We start from the raw sequence: 18065 nt of genomic DNA on the forward strand, positions 1-18065 counted from the left end.
CTTGTAGACCAGGCTGGTCTCGAACTCACAGAGATCCGCCTGCCTCTGCCTCCCAAGTGCTGGGATTAAAGGCGTGCGCCACCACCGCCCGGCGTAAATGAAGTTTTAATGTCCATTAATTTATATATCAAGCAAATCACAGAGTTGGGGAGTTGTGATAGGCAGCATTGGCACACAAAGCCAAAAAGTTGTCACCCCACCCCCACCTAAGAGCTGTTTAATCACAATCCCCCAGCCACCCAACAGGCTTTCTGGTGCTTTCCTGCCCAGTGGAGAGAAACTCTCCTATGTGTCTCCTTGCTGTGTCCCTCTGGCTGTGGTTCCCTGAGGGCAGGCCTAAAGATGCTTGTGTGTGCACCCAGTCCAGTCTTGAATTCTTTGTAAATTCTTAGTTGATGAGGGCCCTGGGTCTGCTCAGCAGACCGAGAACAACTCCTTCAGGTCGTGGTCCCTAGAGTCTCTGGACCACCGGGAAGACCTGGGGAGCATGCCAGAGACATCAAACCCAGCATGGGGGCGGGGTTGTGAGAACTCCTCCTGCAGGAGGATGGGCCAGGCAATGGAAAAGGGGTTCAACTGGGAAATTAAGGGGGTGTTGCACAAAGAACAGCTCATGGAAGGACCCAGAAGGAAGAAACACTAAGACTTGGATGTGTGTAGCTCTCAGCAGTAGTAGCACGGAGGATGGATGCTTCTCATCAATGTCTTTGTGTGATTCATGCTTCAGAAGTGAGCACTCCGCCGTCCCCCGTGGTGGCTGGACTCCAGAGAATGTGAGGCCAGCTGCAACTCTGCACATCGAGGAGTTGTTTATTCCATGTCAAGTTTTGTTTTCTTTTGTTGAGACGGATTTCTTCTTGAACCTCTAATCCTTCTGAGTCAGCACCCCCAGGAGCGGAGACTCCAGGCTTATACTATGACCCAACTTCCTAAAGTTCGTGCAGTGGCAGTACTGCTCTGCTTTGGGATCTGAACTGGACAGGTCAGAGGCTGGATTTCATGGCAGACATAAGCCTTCACCAGAAGGAAACACATAGAAGCTGGCGTGCGCTTCCTGATCTTTGGTCTCTAAATTCTTTGGCTTTGTCTCAGTGTAGACCACATGAAGCTTGAGAGGGTAAAAGAAGAGTTTAAGATGAACTCAAAACGCCTCAGAACAAATGGCAGGGCCATCCATCAGTGGAAACATAGTTGAGCAAAATGTGGCTTCTCTGTACAATGCTGTATCATTCCGTCAGTGAAGGGAAAGGAGGATTGGTGGGCACCGTGGCGAGGATGGGCCTGGAAGATGAGCTCAGAAAGCCAGGCGCAGGCCACATGTCCTGTGATTCCATTTGTATGGAATATACAAAGTGAGAACGTCCACAAAAGGACGGAGGCTGGGAACGTCCAGGGTGCGGGGGAAGGACACATGGCGGCCTCCACTCACTAGGCGTGAGGTTTCCTTTAAGGGTAATGAAAAGGATTCAGATATAAACTGCTACCATAGCTCGTCATCACTGTGGATGTGCCAAATGCCATGGGATTGTTCAGTTAGAAGTATTTCATCTTACGTTACATCTGTTTTGAGTTAATTTTTAAAAGAACTGTAGGAAAGAAAATCTACAGGTATAAATAATATTTTGATTTTTTTTTTTTTTGTAAAGACAGGGTGTTACTATAGTGACTAGGTTGGCCTTGAAGTCACAGAGATCCACCTATTTCTGTCTCCCATGCATGGCATGATGTAGGTGTTTTTGTTTTTTTTTTTTAAATTATGATTTTTGGAAGGTGGTAGGGACAAGGTCAAGCTAGTCACGACCTCACAGAGCTGACGATGACCTTGGACTTGTGAGCCCAGAGCTTGTTGCAGGCTATGCAGTCAATTCACCAACTGAGCTACATCCCTTTCTCTCATAATGAGGTTTTAAACTGGAAAAGAAAAATGAACAAACTCCAGTGATGACAGGGCACCTTTGTGGTCCAGGTCTGACAAATGGCTTTGGGAACACTGTGTACGGCCCCACTGACATTCAGCCTTGCTTGTCATCGACAGAGGTGGAGAAAACCCGGTGTCAACTGGAACGAGAGCACATCCTTGGAGCAGCAGGGGTGGCAGATGCCCAGCAGCCCAGGCTGGGCATGTTTGTACCCCAGTGTGATGAGTACGGGCACTATGAACCCACCCAGTGCCACCACGGAACTGGCTACTGCTGGTGTGTGGACCGCGACGGCCGGGAGCTGGAGGGTACCCGTACCCGGCCCGGGATGAGGCCCCCATGTAAGTGGACCTCTCTCGTGTAGACGCGAAGACCAGAATGGCCTTTGTTAGTGGATGTTCTGCCTGGTTTCCCTGTTCATCACATGCTACCAACCCTCCACCTGTCATCTTCTGCCCTCCTCCCCACCTCCGTAAATGCACTTCTCGTCCATCTCTGGGTATTCATGTGCTCTGTGACCATTCCAAGTAGGGCCTGTGGCAGACACAGGGAGGCCAGGCTTTGGACTACTGGGCTTTGTGGCAAATCAGGGATGCTTTGGTCCCTTGGTTCTCCTCAAAGCCTTGCTTGCTCTAGTGGAGATGCCTATTTTTTTTTTTTAAAGATTTATTTATTTATTATGTGTACAACATTCCTTCCATGTGTGCCCACATGCCAGAAGGGGGCGCCAGGTCTCATTACAGATGGTTGTGAGCCACCATGTGGTTGCTGGGAATTGAACTCAGAACCTCTGGAAGAGCAGTCAGTGCTCTTAACCACTGAGCCATCTCTCCAGCCCCTGAGATGCCTATTTTTATCTTTTCAATGCATGTTCCTATACAGCTAGGCCCTTGGACCTTAATATGCCCTAGTCTTTTTTTTTTTTTTTTTTATATTTCTGAGGCAGGATCTCATGTTGGGGGCTTGTCTTTAACTGACAATGTAACTGTGGTAGCCACAAGATAAACTTGAATTCTTGAGCCTCTCACCTTTGCCTAAGTGCTGGAATTACAAGTATGCTCCACATCCAGCCAGCTCTCCATTTAGACAGCGAAAGAGAAGCCCAGACAGGCACATGCCCTATGTGCACAGTAGAAAGACAGATAGTACCCGGCCAGCCCATGACCTGCCCCATGCCCTCCCGCCCCCAACCCACAGTTGTCCCTTTGCTGAGGGAGTTAGGGAGCCAGCGGGGTGAAGGTCAGGAGGTCACAACAAGTCAAGGAGGCCAGGCCACATTAGAGGATGGATGAGCCCGTGGCTGGCCTATCGGTTTTAAGAACCTAGGTGGACATGGTTCTGCTTGTGAGGTTGGAGGATGCCCCGTCTCAGAGCAATGGCCAGAGTGTGGCAGCCCTCAGTGATAACTTTCTCCACCCAGTGTTAAAGATATCACTCCTTGCAGGCAGAGGAGTCAGGGCTGTTGCTCCCAGCCCGAGCACAATCAAGTCATTGTATAAGAGGGAGCAGGTTTAGCGCTCCACCCCACTGCACCTCTAACACTAAACTCATGTTTTGCCCTGTCTTTTTCCCAGTGCCCTTTGACTGGATGAAGGCTTTCTGCCTCTTAGAGTTTTCAGACAGAAAATGGGTGCTGTGTGACTGGCTGTGCTGTGTGCATGCAATAAATGTGACAAGACCTGGGGTATGGGTGACATGTAGATGGGTGCACGAGCACACATACACATATATTTGTATGAACATACGCGCATGTTTATGTACGTGTGTGCTCACACATGTCCGCATGGATTCATCTGCATGTCCGAGCATTAGAATGTGCCTGTGCATTTTCGGTATCCCAGCTCCCACTCACGACTTTCTCTCGCCCTCTAGGTCTGAGTACAGTGGCTCCCCCTATTCACCAGAGACCCGTAGTACCTACAGCCGTCATCCCCCTACCCCCAGGGACTCACTTACTCTTTGCCCAGACTGGGAAGATTGAACGCCTGCCTTTGGAGGGAAATTCCATGAAGAAGACAGAAGCCAAGACCTTTCTCCATATCCCTGTGAGTTATTGGCTGACTAGCCCTGAGGACGGTCCCAGCTCTAGAGATGTGGCTGTATATAAGATAGTAGTGGAATGTAATACAAGAAAATATGATACAACACAATATAATTTAAAGCTAATATGATTAATAACTATGTATAATATAACAAAATATAATATAGCATAATAGCAAGACGGTGTAATACAAGACAGTGTAATATCAAGATAATAGCTAAATATACTGTACTATATGCTTTTGCATAGTATAATATCACATACTATATTATAATATCAGTATCATCACACACTATATTATAATACCCAAATCATTAATAGCTATGTGTAATATAATATGAAACCAAGATAGTAGTAATATTTGTATTCTAATGTAATACAGCTTCCATTTGCACACTTAACAGACAAATGAAGTCTAAATGCGCAATGTATTCCCTTTTACGAGCCACTGTAACAAATTGACAAGTGTGGTTCCGTGCTCCGGAATCAGCCCGAGCTTGGCCTGGCGATGGGTTTATTCAGAACGCTCTGAAGATGTTCTCTCATGATTTCTGAAAGGAAAGATTCAGCCTTTAATTTCTTAATTATGGTATAAGGTCAGCCAGAGGGTTGCAAGGGGAGCCCCCATGTGTTTATTCAGACGATAGGGCACCATTTGTTAAGAAAACCATATTACTTGCCTGGCACCAGGGTACCTTTGTCAAAAATACCACGTAAGTCATCAGTGAAAGGCTGTTTGTGGGTGCTCTGGTCTGCTGTGCCAATCTTCCAGAAGACCCTAGGGCGGTCAGTGCCACTCAGTCTTGACTATAGGAGATTTCAAAGTCAGGGAGATTTGAGTTTAACTCTTTGGGCTAAATTAGACTTTTATTTGTTTTGTTTTGTTTTTTGTTTTTTTGAGACAGGGTTTCTCTGTATAGCTTTGGTGCCTATCCTGGAAGTAGCTCTTGTTAGACCAGGCTGGCCTCAAACTCACAGAGATCTGCTTCTCTCTGTCTGGGATTAAAGTGCTGGGATTAAAGACATGTGCCGCCACCACTGCCCGGCTATTTATTTATTTATTTGGATTTTTCTAGGCAGGGTTTCTCCGTAGCTTTTTTTTTGGTTCCTGTCCTGGAACTAGCTCTTGTAGACCAGGCTGGCCTTGAACTCACAGAGATCGCCTGCCTCTGCCTCCCGAGTGCTGGGATTGAAGACGTCTGCCGCCACCACCGCCTGGCTTATTTGTTTATTTTTTGAAACAGTCTTATTTTGTAGCTCTGGCTAGCCTAATAACTACATGTTACTGTAGTCAAAGCTAGCTTTGGACTCCTTGGCCTCTATCTGCCAGGTTCTGAGATTATAGACATGAGCAGACTCATTGTTGATGTGGGATTCCACTCTGTATGCTATGAATATGTTTTATTGCCATTGGTTAATAAAGAAGCTGCTTTTGGCCAATGGCTTAACAGAGTAAAGCCGGGCTGAAAGAGATATATAGGGAGAGTAGGTGGAGTCAGAGAGAAGCCATGTAGCCGCCCGCAGGAGACAGAAGCCTCCACATCAGCAGGAGCCCATTGGAACCTTGCTGGTAAGTCACAGACACATGGCGATATACAGATTAATAGAAATGGGTTAATTTAAGATATAAGAGTTAGCCAGAAATACGCTTAAGCTATCAGCCAAACAGTATTGCAAATAATACAGTTTCTGTGTGATTATTTTGAAAGTCTGGGCAGCCGGGAAACAAACAAGCAGCTTCTCCCAACACATTGCTACTGTTGTTTGTATGTTCCTATCATGTTTTAAAATAAATTTCTTGTTCCACAGAAAACGAAACAAAAACAAAACAGCCAGCCATGTGTCGTGTTCATGCCTTTCTTTAATCCCAGCAGGCAGGAAGTAGATCTGTGTTCCAAGTTAGCCTGGCCTACATAGGGAGTTCCAGGCCAGCCAGTGTTATGTCAACAATCAAACATAAGCAAAACCAAACAGCTTGATAGCTTTAACAAAGGAGACACTGAGTCACTGAAACTGATGTCTTAGCGATATTAAATTGCAGAATCCATTAGCCTGATTTATCTCTTTCTAGTTTCCTGGGTCATCTTTAATTTTCTCCTTAATGCTTTGTAGTACTCATTGAAGGATCTTGTACATTTGAAATGCTCGTTCTTGGGGCTGGAAAGATAGCTCAGAGGCTAAGAGCACTTGCTGCTTTGTAGAGGACCCATTTGGTTCCCAGCACCCAAGTTAGTCTGTTCACAAATACCTGTGACTCTGACTCCAGGGGATCAAACGTTCTCTTCAGGTCTCCAAGGGCACGTGAACGTCTGTGCTGCATACACAGACACACACACACACACACACACACACGTATTTAGAAAAGAGAAAAAGTTTTTTCTAAACTATATAGTTTCTACAATTCAACAATAAAAAATGTGAACAAAACATATTTTCTTATTTAAAATACTATCTGAGGCTATATAGGCACACGGGAAAGTTCAAGGCAACACTAGCTGCTGGGTGAACTGTCCTCAATCACTGACTCGTATCACTTCCAGGCAAAAGTCATCATTGGACTAGCCTTCGACTGTGTGGACAAGGTGGTTTACTGGACCGACATCAGCGAGCCTTCCATTGGGAGAGCTAGCCTGCATGGCGGAGAGCCAACCACCATCATTCGACAAGGTGAACAAGCAAATAGTGTCCCTTTACGTGCTGCTTCTAGGAGCCCACATTGCTCTGGGTAGGAGGTGAAGGATGGAGAGGAAGCTGCTTGGTTTGCAAGGGGTGGGTCCTCTGCCCCCCCACCCCACCCCTCACACTCTCCACCCTTTTCAGCCCCTCTGAAGTTTGCCATGGGTTTCCTGAGTCATTAAATCGGAACATCCTGACTGAGGTTAGCTGCTTGTCTCAGGATAATAAAACTGAAGCAAACCTGGACCTTTCTCTGGAAGCGTGCATAGTCCGTCATTGTGGATCATGAGACTAAACTCACCGTTCCATTTCGTCCAGTAGCTTCTGAGCCTGCAATTGCTTCTCATAGAGTCTGCTCCGCCGCGTGCTCCGTGAGGGTTTATTCAGGGCAGTGGTTGGAAGGAACATCGAAAAACCCACAAACATACTGTTAGATGCTCACCCAGAAGCTGAAGACTATTTCTTTGGTTTTTGAGATATGATCTCATGTAACCCAGTAACCCAGGCTACTCTCAAACATATTAATAGCTGAGGATGACCTTGAACTCATGATCTTCCAGCCTCTGTCTCCTAGGTGTTGGGATTATATGCCAGCACCGCCACTCCGCTTGCTTATTTACTTATTTACATCTTTAGTTTAACATGCTCCCAACTGAACTATTTTGGCTACTATATATTTATTTTAACCCGATGCTCAGTAGCCCTGGCTAGCCTGGAAGTCCTGCTTCTCATGCCTCTTCCTCCCTGGTACTGGTTACAACTGTGATCACCACAGCCACGCTCTGGAAGTAGTGTCTATTCCCAAGGCCATGTTGGAGTGAAAGAGCAGTCGTTTCAATGTAAAGCATCTTGGGATGGGGGTAGATTCTCTTCCCTAACTCAACATACCTTTCTTCTCGCTAGTTCCAACCTGGAGTTCAACTAGCTGGGATTGCCTCTCACAGAGAATTCTGTTTTGATTAATTTATGATAAGGCGTGCATTGTGCTGACACAGCCTAACTTCAATACTTAACCTCATCTAGATGCCTGCTTGAACAAAGAAATAGACGTCATTTTAATACCTTCTTTCAATAAATAAAGAGTAGTAAGGCCTGCTTCTGTAGGCTTGTCCTCCCAGCCACGTGAGAGGCAAAAGGACCACAAATTCAAGGTCAGCCTGGGCGACTTGTAAGGCCCTGTCTCAAAATGGAAAGTTGTAAGAGAGTTGGGGATACGGCTCAGTGCTAGAGCGTTTGCCTCGCATGTGTGAGGATCTGGTTGAACCCTCAGTCTGTTCGTTTATTTTTTTAAACTCTATTTCACATGAGTATGTTTAGTCATTTTACCAAAACCTCCAGGATCTGTAAAAGGTCCCTGTACTGACGTGGTCGAGGAACTTGAGATGGATGCTCCAGTTGTGACTCATCGTTTATGGGAAGGCGTTGTCGTGCTGCCATTAGCTGTATGAAGTCCTCCAGTTCCTCTGCAAAATATTTAGGTGGAAGAGACACCTTTGAAATCGAAGCCTTGCTTTGCATTACCTTTAACTTGGGAGCCAAACGCAAGCACGCCTCTGCTGCACCCCGTGGCCATTGGCCATTTCCCCCCTTCCTTATTTCCTTCCTTAGAGATAACATGTCAGGAATCAAGCTGACTCTGAGTGAAACAGCCCTGGCTTTGCACACAGCCCTCAAATCCTTTTCTGGAAGCTGACAGGGTATTTTGATGATATTGGTTAGCTTTCGAACTCTGGCTTAACAAAAGAGAACTTTGAAAGCGCCTTTTACCTCTCTGTGGAAAACGCTGTTGCTGTTATCTCTGATTTGATTTCCAAATCCAGTTGAAGAGGGGAATAGGTCACTGTCTGCTATTTCCTGTCGCCTTTGGCACCGGAAATCTGCCAAGGGGCCTTTAAGCGTAGTGAGGGCTGTAAGAGCTAAAGTGATTTCGGCTAAGATGGACGTCCAGCGCAGTTCTGGGGAGGTGTTGGAGACGTGTTCTCCTCCTCCTGAGGCCTCCTTGCCTGGTGTCGTACTCAGTTTCCTTTTCACACAGCAGTAAGGGAAAACCTCTCCCCTTGCCGTCTCCTTTCCTTCAACACAGTTGGGGGTGTTTTTCCAGCCCATTCCTCTGCAAAGTGTAGCTCACAGAACTACATTTTCTTGTTTGGAAGGAAAAATGGCTCAGTGGCTCTTGGGTCTGAGATCAGGAGCAGGGCTATGAAGAAGAGGATGACAGTGTGGACGGTGGTATGACGTACGCTCCTCCTAGGCTTCCTCTGGATGCCCTGAGTCAGGCTGGGCAGCCCCTCTTCCTGCAGTGTTTGAGAGTTGCTCAGGGCTGTCCCACAGGATGTGCTCATTCCAAGTTTTCCCCAGACTGAGTGGCTGCTGGTGTGTGTGTGTGTGTGTGTGTGTGTGTGTGTGTGTGTGTGTGTGTGTGTGTGTTTGAAAACCACAGGGAGCCCCTGGGAGGCAGTTTCATTGTTCCTGGGCCTCTCATGGTGTGGGAAAAAACTGTACTTTATACAGCTCTTCTTTGGGTATGAATAATAAACCATATGTTAACTGTTGGTGGTTCTGAATCACTGTCCTCTGGTTGGGCTCCCGTCAGAGGGCTGTGTGTGCACATGTGGGTGGTGGGTGCACGCACGTGTGCCTGCCAACATCAGGTGATTACCACAATCACTCACCCTCGCCACTTTTTTCTTTTTTCTTTTTTTTTTCTTTTTGTGATGGGGTCTCTTATTGAACCTGGAGATCATTGATTGGTCTAGCCTGGAGACCAGCAAACCCTGGTTTTGCCTGCCCAGTGCTGGGATTATAGGTATTTTTTTTAATTTATTTTATTTTATTTTTTGAGTACTAGGGATTGAGTTTAGGTCTTTGTGCTTGCACAACAAACACTATGGACTGAGCTATCTCCTTAGCCTCTGACAGAAACTGCTGTTCTCGCACCGTGCTCTATTCCAGGAAAGGCTGAGGTCAAAGGTTGAGTTGCTTCTATATAGATGAGCGAGTGCAGGGTGATTTGCTCAAACACCAGATACCTGGCGCGGTGCAGCTTGTTGGGTTCCTGCTCTCACTCCAGCCGAGCTAACGTCCGCTGCATAGGACAGGGAAGAATCTCAAGGATGCCATAAATCCTACAATGTCATTCCGTATTTTCCACTTACAGTGACTTCCGTGGACTATTTGTTTCACGGTGCCAACCTGTGTCTTGACTGCTATTGTTGTTGTTCAGTGGAGACTGTGGGGAGTGTAGTTTGTAATCACCAGCACCTTCTTTTTATCTTTATACTCGCGCTCAAGGACTGACAGTGTCATTGCCAATGTTGCTTCCTGAAATGCCTCCCTGCCCCGGAATTACCAAGGGAGGAAAACTCTACCATTCCATCTTCGTGTTTCCTGTTCATTTGTGAGACACACTCTTGAGTTCCTCACCTCCATCCTCATCTCACTGAGGGCCACTCCCTCACTCTCACAGTCTCTGGCCATATAAATTGCTTGCAGCCCACTTCAAGCCTCTTGTAGTCTTCTCTAGATCTGAAAACACTTATTCGAGACCCTTGTCCGATAGACTCTCATTGGTCCTTCAGGAACCAGCTTCTACAGATGCCCACTTTTCCAGAAACCTTCCCTGGTGAACTTAAGTTGATCCTGTATCTATATATACCCATAGAAACTAGGCCTCAGTTTGAATGGTGGTTGGCTGTGCGCTTCTTAATGGGCATGGCTGTATCTTTGTCACAGTGACCTTCCAGGTGCCCGGTGTGGTACCCACCAGTAGCTGAGGATGGATGGTTGGGTAGCATTTTTGAATTTGTCACTTGGAAAATTGCTCATCTTATAAGCAGTAAGAATTTCATAGTCCCATTTGACTTCTCAAGGTTTGACCACTATGCCTAAGACAACTGAAAACTCGTCGGCTAGGGTATGACTCAGTGTTTCCTTCTAGATCTTGGAAGCCCTGAAGGCATTGCCCTTGACCATCTTGGCCGCAGCATCTTCTGGACAGACTCTCAGCTGGATCGGATAGAAGTGGCAAAGATGGACGGCTCACAGCGCCGAGTGCTGTTCGACACGGGTTTGGTGAATCCCAGGGGCATTGTGACAGACGCCGTGGGAGGGTAGGTCTGCTTATATACACGTTGCAAGTCTCCTTTTTAGTCTCTGGATTTTTTGCATGGACTCAGAGGAGGTTCTAATGCCAGCGCTGTTCTCCTGAGAGGTTTCATCCATGAAAGAGGAAACAGAGTCTACCAGCTGATGAGATGTGGGCACAGTTAATCACAATGTGGACTTCAGGCTGTGTTCCAGTTTCACGCTTTTGTCAAGAGACTTTGTAGGGTGACAGCTCAGAAAGCGAGTAATTTCTGCATAGTGAATGTGAACTGTAGCACAACTAATAAAAACCCAGAGACAGTTATTGAGGTTCAACCTGAATACCAGAAAAGTAAAACAGCCCAGCCACTGGTTCTTACCTCTACCTCAGTCCGAAATGGTGATCCTGACTCCAGGAATCTCAGAATGAGACCGAGACTGAGAGCTGTCTCCCTTTTTATAACCCTCTCTAGGGCTGGGATTAAAGACAAGAGCCACTGGGATTAAAGGCATGCATTGCCTGGTTTCTATGGCAAGCTAGCGTGGCTGCTGGGATTAAAGGTGTGTGTCACACTGCTTGGTCTGTAAGGCTGACCAGCGGGACTGTTTTACTCTCTGATCTTCAGGCAAGCTTTATTTATTAAAAATATGCAAATGAAACGCCACTATTCACTTAGTTCGCGTGAATGCCTCGAGAGCATGGGGCTGGCCTAACCATGTCCCTGTCATTCCGTGTTGGAGCAGGTGTAGCTCGAGTGTCCTGGGGTCCCCTTCCGGAGGGCCTCTTCAGCCCATTGCAGCTTCCTCTTTTCATCCTATGACAAGTTCTCAATCTTATTACCCAGGTGCCGCACCCCGCTCCTAGACATTTTGATGCCTTCCCTTAGAAACAACATCCCTTGTGCTATGGCCGCTCAGCTACCTCTCGTATGGCAGGCATCTCCATCACTACCTTGCTGCTGTCTACATCTTGCTTTAGTCAAACCATTTTGCTCCACTGTGGCCTCCTGCACAGGTTTATTACTCAGGGCATTACTGTTTGTGTATGTCAGGTCCAAAGTTTATGTGTGCTTGTGTGTTTGGTGACAAACCTTGGGTACCATCCTTCAAGCGGTGCCCACGTTTTGCACCCTTGAGCAGGGTTTCTCACTGGCCTGTCCCTTCCCAAGTAGGGCCGGCTGCTAGCCAGAGAGACCCAGTGACCCGTCTGCCTCCTCCCCAGCACTGAGATTGCAAGCCTCAGTCACCAAATGCTCGACTATTTTTTTTTTCCTCCCATGGTCCTGGGGATTGAACACAGGTCCTGACTTTCTTTACCCACTGACCTGCCCCTGCCCCTGCCCCAGACCTCCACATTTGCTTACTAGCTTTTCCAAGATACTATAAAGGAAATAGAATTTGTTAGTAACAGATAACCCAGTTTGAGCAAAGAGTCAAGGTAAGCCTAAAATCCCTCTTAGCTTAAGTGTTTTCAGGATCTTGCTTCCTCTTTCTCCCCTGTTACCTATTCAGGAACCTTTATTGGACAGATTGGAACAGAGAAAGCCCCAAAATTGAGACTTCTTACATGGATGGCACCAACCGGAGGATTCTAGCACAGGACAACCTGGGCCTGCCCAATGGCCTCACCTTTGATCCATTCTCGTCTCAGCTCTGCTGGGTGGATGCAGGTAACAGGAAGCTTGAGACCGTGTGCTTGCATTTTCTCTCTCCACTCCCCTTGCTCTAGAGTTAGCAAATCCCATCCACTGCCTGTTTCTGTACAGCGAACAAGCTTGGAATGACTTTTATATTGTTAAATGTTACCATTCCAAGTGTTATAAATACCCGGTATCATCGTTGGTTTTGTCTTTTGACCTGCAGAACCTGAAGTCATTGCTATATGGCTGTACATAGCAAAACGGCCGACCCCTATCCTGGTGGGAGGTTCCTGAGGACTGCATGCTATGTCTGCAGAGCTAATAGAGCATCCTGCATAGAGTCCCCAATGTGCTCCTGCTTCAGCTGTGCAGGGTGTCCCTCGGGCTTGAGATGAGATGTGGAAACGATGCTCATCCAGGGGCCCATCCTTCCTCTTTCCCCATGAAAGTCTGTCCCACAGCTAGTTAGGACAGAGAGCGGGTGTGAACATTTTCACGCTTGTACAAGCATATCCATCCTGCGGACACTATTGGCAGCCAGTCCCTAACTGCTGATCTGTTGCAGTTCTTCAGTGCTCCCTCTCTGGGAAGAAAGGGTCCAGGGAGGCTTAGAGAGGAGGAGCTTGAGCAAAAGCCAGAAGATAGTGGGGTTCCTCCTGAGACAAAGTGCTGGCAAGGCCAGAACAGGCTGTGACTTCTCTGCCCTGGCTCACAGCTCCTCAGTGGGGCCAGGTGTGGGTGCTGGAACTCAGGTGGGTGTAGGTTGATGAAAGGGAAAAGATAGGAGGCAGAAATGGGCTGTCAGCGCTGATGAGCCGCCCTCTGTGTTGCTCAGGACAGGCCTTGGCAACACTGGGCTCCACCGCCCTTGTCTTTCAGACTCTTACTTTCTGACACAAAGGTCCCATTTCTTGCATGAACAATGACCAACTTGTGTTTGCTGCACACAGGCACCCATAGAGCAGAATGCCTGAACCCAGCTCAGCCCGGCAGACGCAGGGTTCTCGAAGGGCTCCAGTATCCTTTTGCGGTGACGAGCTATGGGAAGAATTTGTACTACACAGACTGGAAGACGTAAGTAGGCTGCTGTCACGTGGGGGCAGAACTGTGTCCTTCCCTTTGTCTGTGGAGGCCTTGAAGGGCTTTGCCCCAGGCCTCTTGTGCTAACCTTTGACCTCCAGCGACGCCTGTTTCTTCCCTCTTCCTGGCTGTCAGGAGACGTGGAAGAAGGTAGAAGAAGAGGGTTTGCAAATCTCAGGGAGAAGCAGAGGTGTTGTTGATAATCCCTGAACCTGGGACTTCCTGAGCACGCCTGCTCTTTCTCCGGGAGCCGCCTGGGGTCACATGGCTGGTGGGCTCTATGATTATATCATACATCTACATCTAAGTAGTTTTAAAACTGCACTATTGCCCCAGCTGCTTCTGAGCCAAACCTTCCTTCAAAGGGAGGGTCACACCAAGGAGGCGGTTGGCCAGAAGAGCCTATATGTCACCTAGAATTTAGAGTAGAGGGGAGAGCTAGGTTATTTTGGCCTTTATTTATATATATATATAAAAAAAAAACAAACAAAAAACAAAACTAAGAGCTGCAGGCTTTACTCGGCCAAGGGGGAGGAAGGATTATACAGAGAGCAGGACACCACATCTTTTCTCTTCCAAGCCACAGACAAGGATGAGTAACCCCTTGAGAACAGTTCAAGCCGTCAGATGCATGATTACTGTGCCTTGGTGCTTTGCAGGAATTCAGTGATTGCCATGGACCTTGCTGTATCCAAAGAGATGGATACCTTCCACCCGCACAAGCAGACCCGGCTCTACGGCATCACCATTGCCCCCTCCCAGTGCCCCCAAGGTAACACATCCTTGCTCCTGAATTTGTGAGGTCAACACATAAGTATCATGGTGACTCAGTATACCCCAGAGCTCCTTCTTGTAGAAAGCCCAACTTGAGCATCCTGAATATCCGTCCTGAAGGATCCTTCAGTCCATCATTGCTTTCTCTGCGATCTGGGGGGTGTCCTGAGGCTCCAAGCCTGCGTATTGCTGCTTGTAGCCATAGTGGATGAGATGCGGTCACTTCCACCATAAGTCTTCATTACTGAATGGGGAGCCAGAGGCATAGATGAGAGGCATGAAGCTACGGCATAGATGTGGTCAGGAAACACCTTGAGTCTCGGGCTGAGCCTTGAAGTGTACAGTCACCAGGGGCCACAAAGGAACTCACTGTTGAATCACGGATATTTTTAAACATTCTCCCATTTGGCCTAATAAAAATAAAAATGACTTATAAGAAAAATGGCAGGACAGGAAAGATGGCTCAGCAACTAAAGCACATGCCTTGCAGGCATCGGGACCTGAGTTCAATCCCCAGAACCCACGTAACAAGCTAGGCCTGGTGATGTTATTACAACAATGGGAAGGCAAAGACAAGGGGGTGGGGGTTAGGGCTTACTAGCTCGCCGGCCTAGCCTACTGGAAAATTCCAGGCCAATGAGAGGGTTCCGTCTCAAAAGAGAGACAGTGCTAACTGAGGTTGTTCTCTAATCTCCACATGCATGCACACATACAAGCACCTACATATGCATGGATATGCATGCATGGTACACACACACAATTTGTGTGGTTTGGGTATCTTATACATTTCATCTCACGGTTCTGGGTTCCTTTTGTTCATTAGTTCATTTAAGTTGCCTTGTGTGGATGATGCTCTTATTCCCATATCATGCACAAGGAAATGCAAGCAGCAAGCTCAGAATCCTGCTGCTGCAGCAGCAGAGCTGCAGGGGGGGTCCCGGTGGCCTGGATCCAGAGTCTGTGTTGAGCTGTGCCTCCTCTCAAAGCCTTCTTTCCTAAGCTGTCTTCTTTCTTGCCTGCTGCCAGTCAGTGGGAGGCCATGGGCGTGTTGGAGGGGAAATAACTGCATTTTGTTTCAGCTCCATGTTGGAGCGGTGTGCCAGGCCTTCTCTCTGACATCTTGTAAGTTAGGAGTGCTTGGCCTAGCTTGGGCTCATTTCTGGCTCGCTCTTAACTTAATTTGTTTCTCTTTATCTACCTTTTGCCTTGGGGCTTTTTACTTTTTTCTTTCCTTCTGTATATCTTACTCTCGCTGCTTCTTGTGTCTGGCCGGCTGGCAGTTGCCTGGCTTCTTGCCCTGGGTGTGTCCCCCTCTTTCTTTTTCCTCTCTTCTTCTTTCAAGCCTAGATTTCTCCTATTTATTCTCTCTGCCTGCCGACCTCACCTATCCTTTCTCTGCCTACCTATTGGCCGTTCAGTTCTTTATTAGACTAGTCGGGTGCTGTAGGCAGGCAAGCTGAAACAGATGCAACACATCTTTACACAATTAAACAAATGCAGCAGAAACAAACGTGACACATCCTTACATTGTTAGCCAAGGCAGCAGAAACAAGTGTAACATGCCTTCACACAGTTACAGTAATATCCCCAGCCACGAATAAATGTACACATCTTTACGTAGTTAAACATTCCACCACAGGGTTGGAGAGCCCTCCCCTCCCCGTGATCTGTGGAATAAACTCTGCGCTAGTTCCTTTTCTCATTGCTGTGGCAAAATGCCTGAAAAGCAACTTAAGCGGGGAGGATTTTCTGTGGCTCACAGTTTAAGGGAAGCGTCAACAAGGTGGCAGGAGTGTGAGGCAGCTGGTCACACTGTACCCGGAGTCAGGACGCAAAGAGAGACGAGAGCTGCTGGTGCTCAACTTTCTTCTCATTTCTTATTCCAGGAACCAGTCCATGGGATGGTGTAGGGTGGATTTTCCCGTCTCAATTAACTTCATGTAGAAACTCCTAGCAGGCCACGCGGTGGTGGCACACACCTTTAATCTCAGCACTGGGGAGGCAAAGGCAGGTGGATCTCTGAGAGTCCGAGGCCAGCCTGGTCTACAGAGCTAGTTCCAGGACAGACTCCAAAGCTACAGAGAAACCCCTTCTTGAACCCCCATCCCCCAAAAAAGACAATGAGAAACTCCTGACAGACATACCCAGACGTGTGACTTTGTTGTTTCTAAATTCCACCAGGCTGACAATCCACATTAACCACACTTCCAAATCAGGAATGCTTGTTCTTGCTTGTCTTATTTGTGTCAGGGGAACAAGTAGCTTATCTTGGGCCCTTGAACCTACGAGGAGGTGAACAGGGAGGCTGCTGTAGATGTCAGGTCAGTCTAGAGAGGAGACTCTGATGCGGATTTCCATCTTTTCCAGGCCACAACTACTGCTCAGTGAATAATGGTGGCTGTACCCACCTCTGCTTGCCTACCCCGGGGAGCAGAACCTGCCGATGTCCTGACAACACCCTGGGAGTTGACTGCATTGAACAGAAGTGATGTCAAGAATGCCTTGCTCCCTCTCCAAGTATTTCACAGTAACACGCTACTTGAAATGACTTGACCGGAACAAAAGAACGGACTGAAAACTGTCCTGCAGTGGACTGACCACTGGGCCCAGGTCTAGCCTACCCTGAGCCCTCACAACGTCCCCTTACCCTCCCCTAAAACAATCACCCCAAGTCAGTAATGAGAAAGTCTCTACCCCAAATGAAGGCAGGGCCCCCCACATTCCCGGACTCCAGTCTTCAGACAAGATTATAGAGTTCTGGATAAAAAGCCAACATAATGGTGCATGCTTGTAACCCTGGCACTTGAGAGGCAGAGGCGGGAAGATCAGGAGTTCAAGACCAATCTTGTCTGTGTAGCAGGGTTCAAAGGCAGTATGGATTACATGATACCCTTTCTCAAAAAGAAATTTTTTTCAGTATGAAAGTTTAGGAACTTTTCCTAGTCTTAGGGTCCTCCACAGTAAACACAGCCCCCACACCTAGTCCTTGTCTGTGGCATTACAAGCTCAGCCATTACTCTCTGAGGTGCCTGAGAATTTGTCAGTTTCTCAACACAGCATCCAGGTCCAGCTTAGGCAAGGTTATGAGGCATCCTTTTTCTCTTGGTACGCCAATCTCTGTCTCCATGCTCCTATCTAACTACTCCCGCTCTGAACCACCTTCCCCATCTAAGACTGACTTCAGTTAGCGTGGTTTGCCATGTGATCAAAGCCTAGAAACTCTTGGTATTTGATGAATGGTAAGAAGCAACCCCTCCCAGATTTAAAAAGTCCCGGTATTTTAGCAATGGTCGCTGATAAGCTAGTGGGTAAGTCAAAGACACGTCCTGTGAGAGGGATTCAAGATGTAGAGTCAAGATGTTTGAGGACAGGGGACTTTGATGTGTCTTGAATTGTGGCAAATTCTTCCTCTCTGTCGAAGTACCTGTATTAGCATCTGGTCTGGGACGCCATGTGAATCTTCAGCCACATTCTTGGTACCGGTTTCTAAGTATTCTCATGGACAGTCATCTGGGGCCCAGGCTTGGGTAGGGCTTGAACAAAGTAGTGGCCCATCATAGCCCTCTAATTTTAGAATTGTGCCTTTGTTTCTCCCCCTCTCTATGGCTTTTGCTGGCTAGATCTTCATCTGAAGACCCAATCTGGAAAGATCTAATTGGGATATTTCTGTTAGCTGTTCAGACCTCTAATTGCTCATTGGTGTAGTTCAAGTTGCTGCCTCCGTGTTTCTGTCAATTATTAGTTTAAAAAATATCCCCTGGCCGGGCGGTGGTGGCGCACGCCTTTAATCCCAGCACTCGGGAGGCAGAGGCAGGTGGATCTCTGTGAGTTCGAGGCCAGCCTGGACTACAA

At 47.5% G+C, this 18065-nt stretch overlaps 1 protein-coding gene across 1 annotated transcript in view; it reads left to right on the plus strand.

Annotated features, from left to right (window-relative positions):
- Positions 1-17134, plus strand: part of Nid1 (nidogen 1) — a 76535-nt gene extending 59401 nt beyond the window's left edge. Inside the window, exons 13-20 of the mRNA XM_005365425.3 lie at positions 2036-2260; positions 3792-3964; positions 6501-6627; positions 10574-10745; positions 12232-12389; positions 13310-13433; positions 14099-14211; positions 16581-17134. Of these exons, the coding sequence (XP_005365482.1) occupies positions 2036-2260; positions 3792-3964; positions 6501-6627; positions 10574-10745; positions 12232-12389; positions 13310-13433; positions 14099-14211; positions 16581-16702 (1214 nt within the window). The 3' untranslated portion in view covers positions 16703-17134. The remainder of the gene's footprint in view (positions 1-2035; positions 2261-3791; positions 3965-6500; positions 6628-10573; positions 10746-12231; positions 12390-13309; positions 13434-14098; positions 14212-16580) is intronic.
- Positions 17135-18065: the final 931 nt, after the last annotated feature.

The sequence above is a fragment of the Microtus ochrogaster genome, unplaced genomic scaffold, assembly GCF_000317375.1.
Source record: "Microtus ochrogaster isolate Prairie Vole_2 unplaced genomic scaffold, MicOch1.0 UNK2, whole genome shotgun sequence".
NCBI classification, from domain to species: Eukaryota; Metazoa; Chordata; class Mammalia; order Rodentia; family Cricetidae; genus Microtus; species Microtus ochrogaster.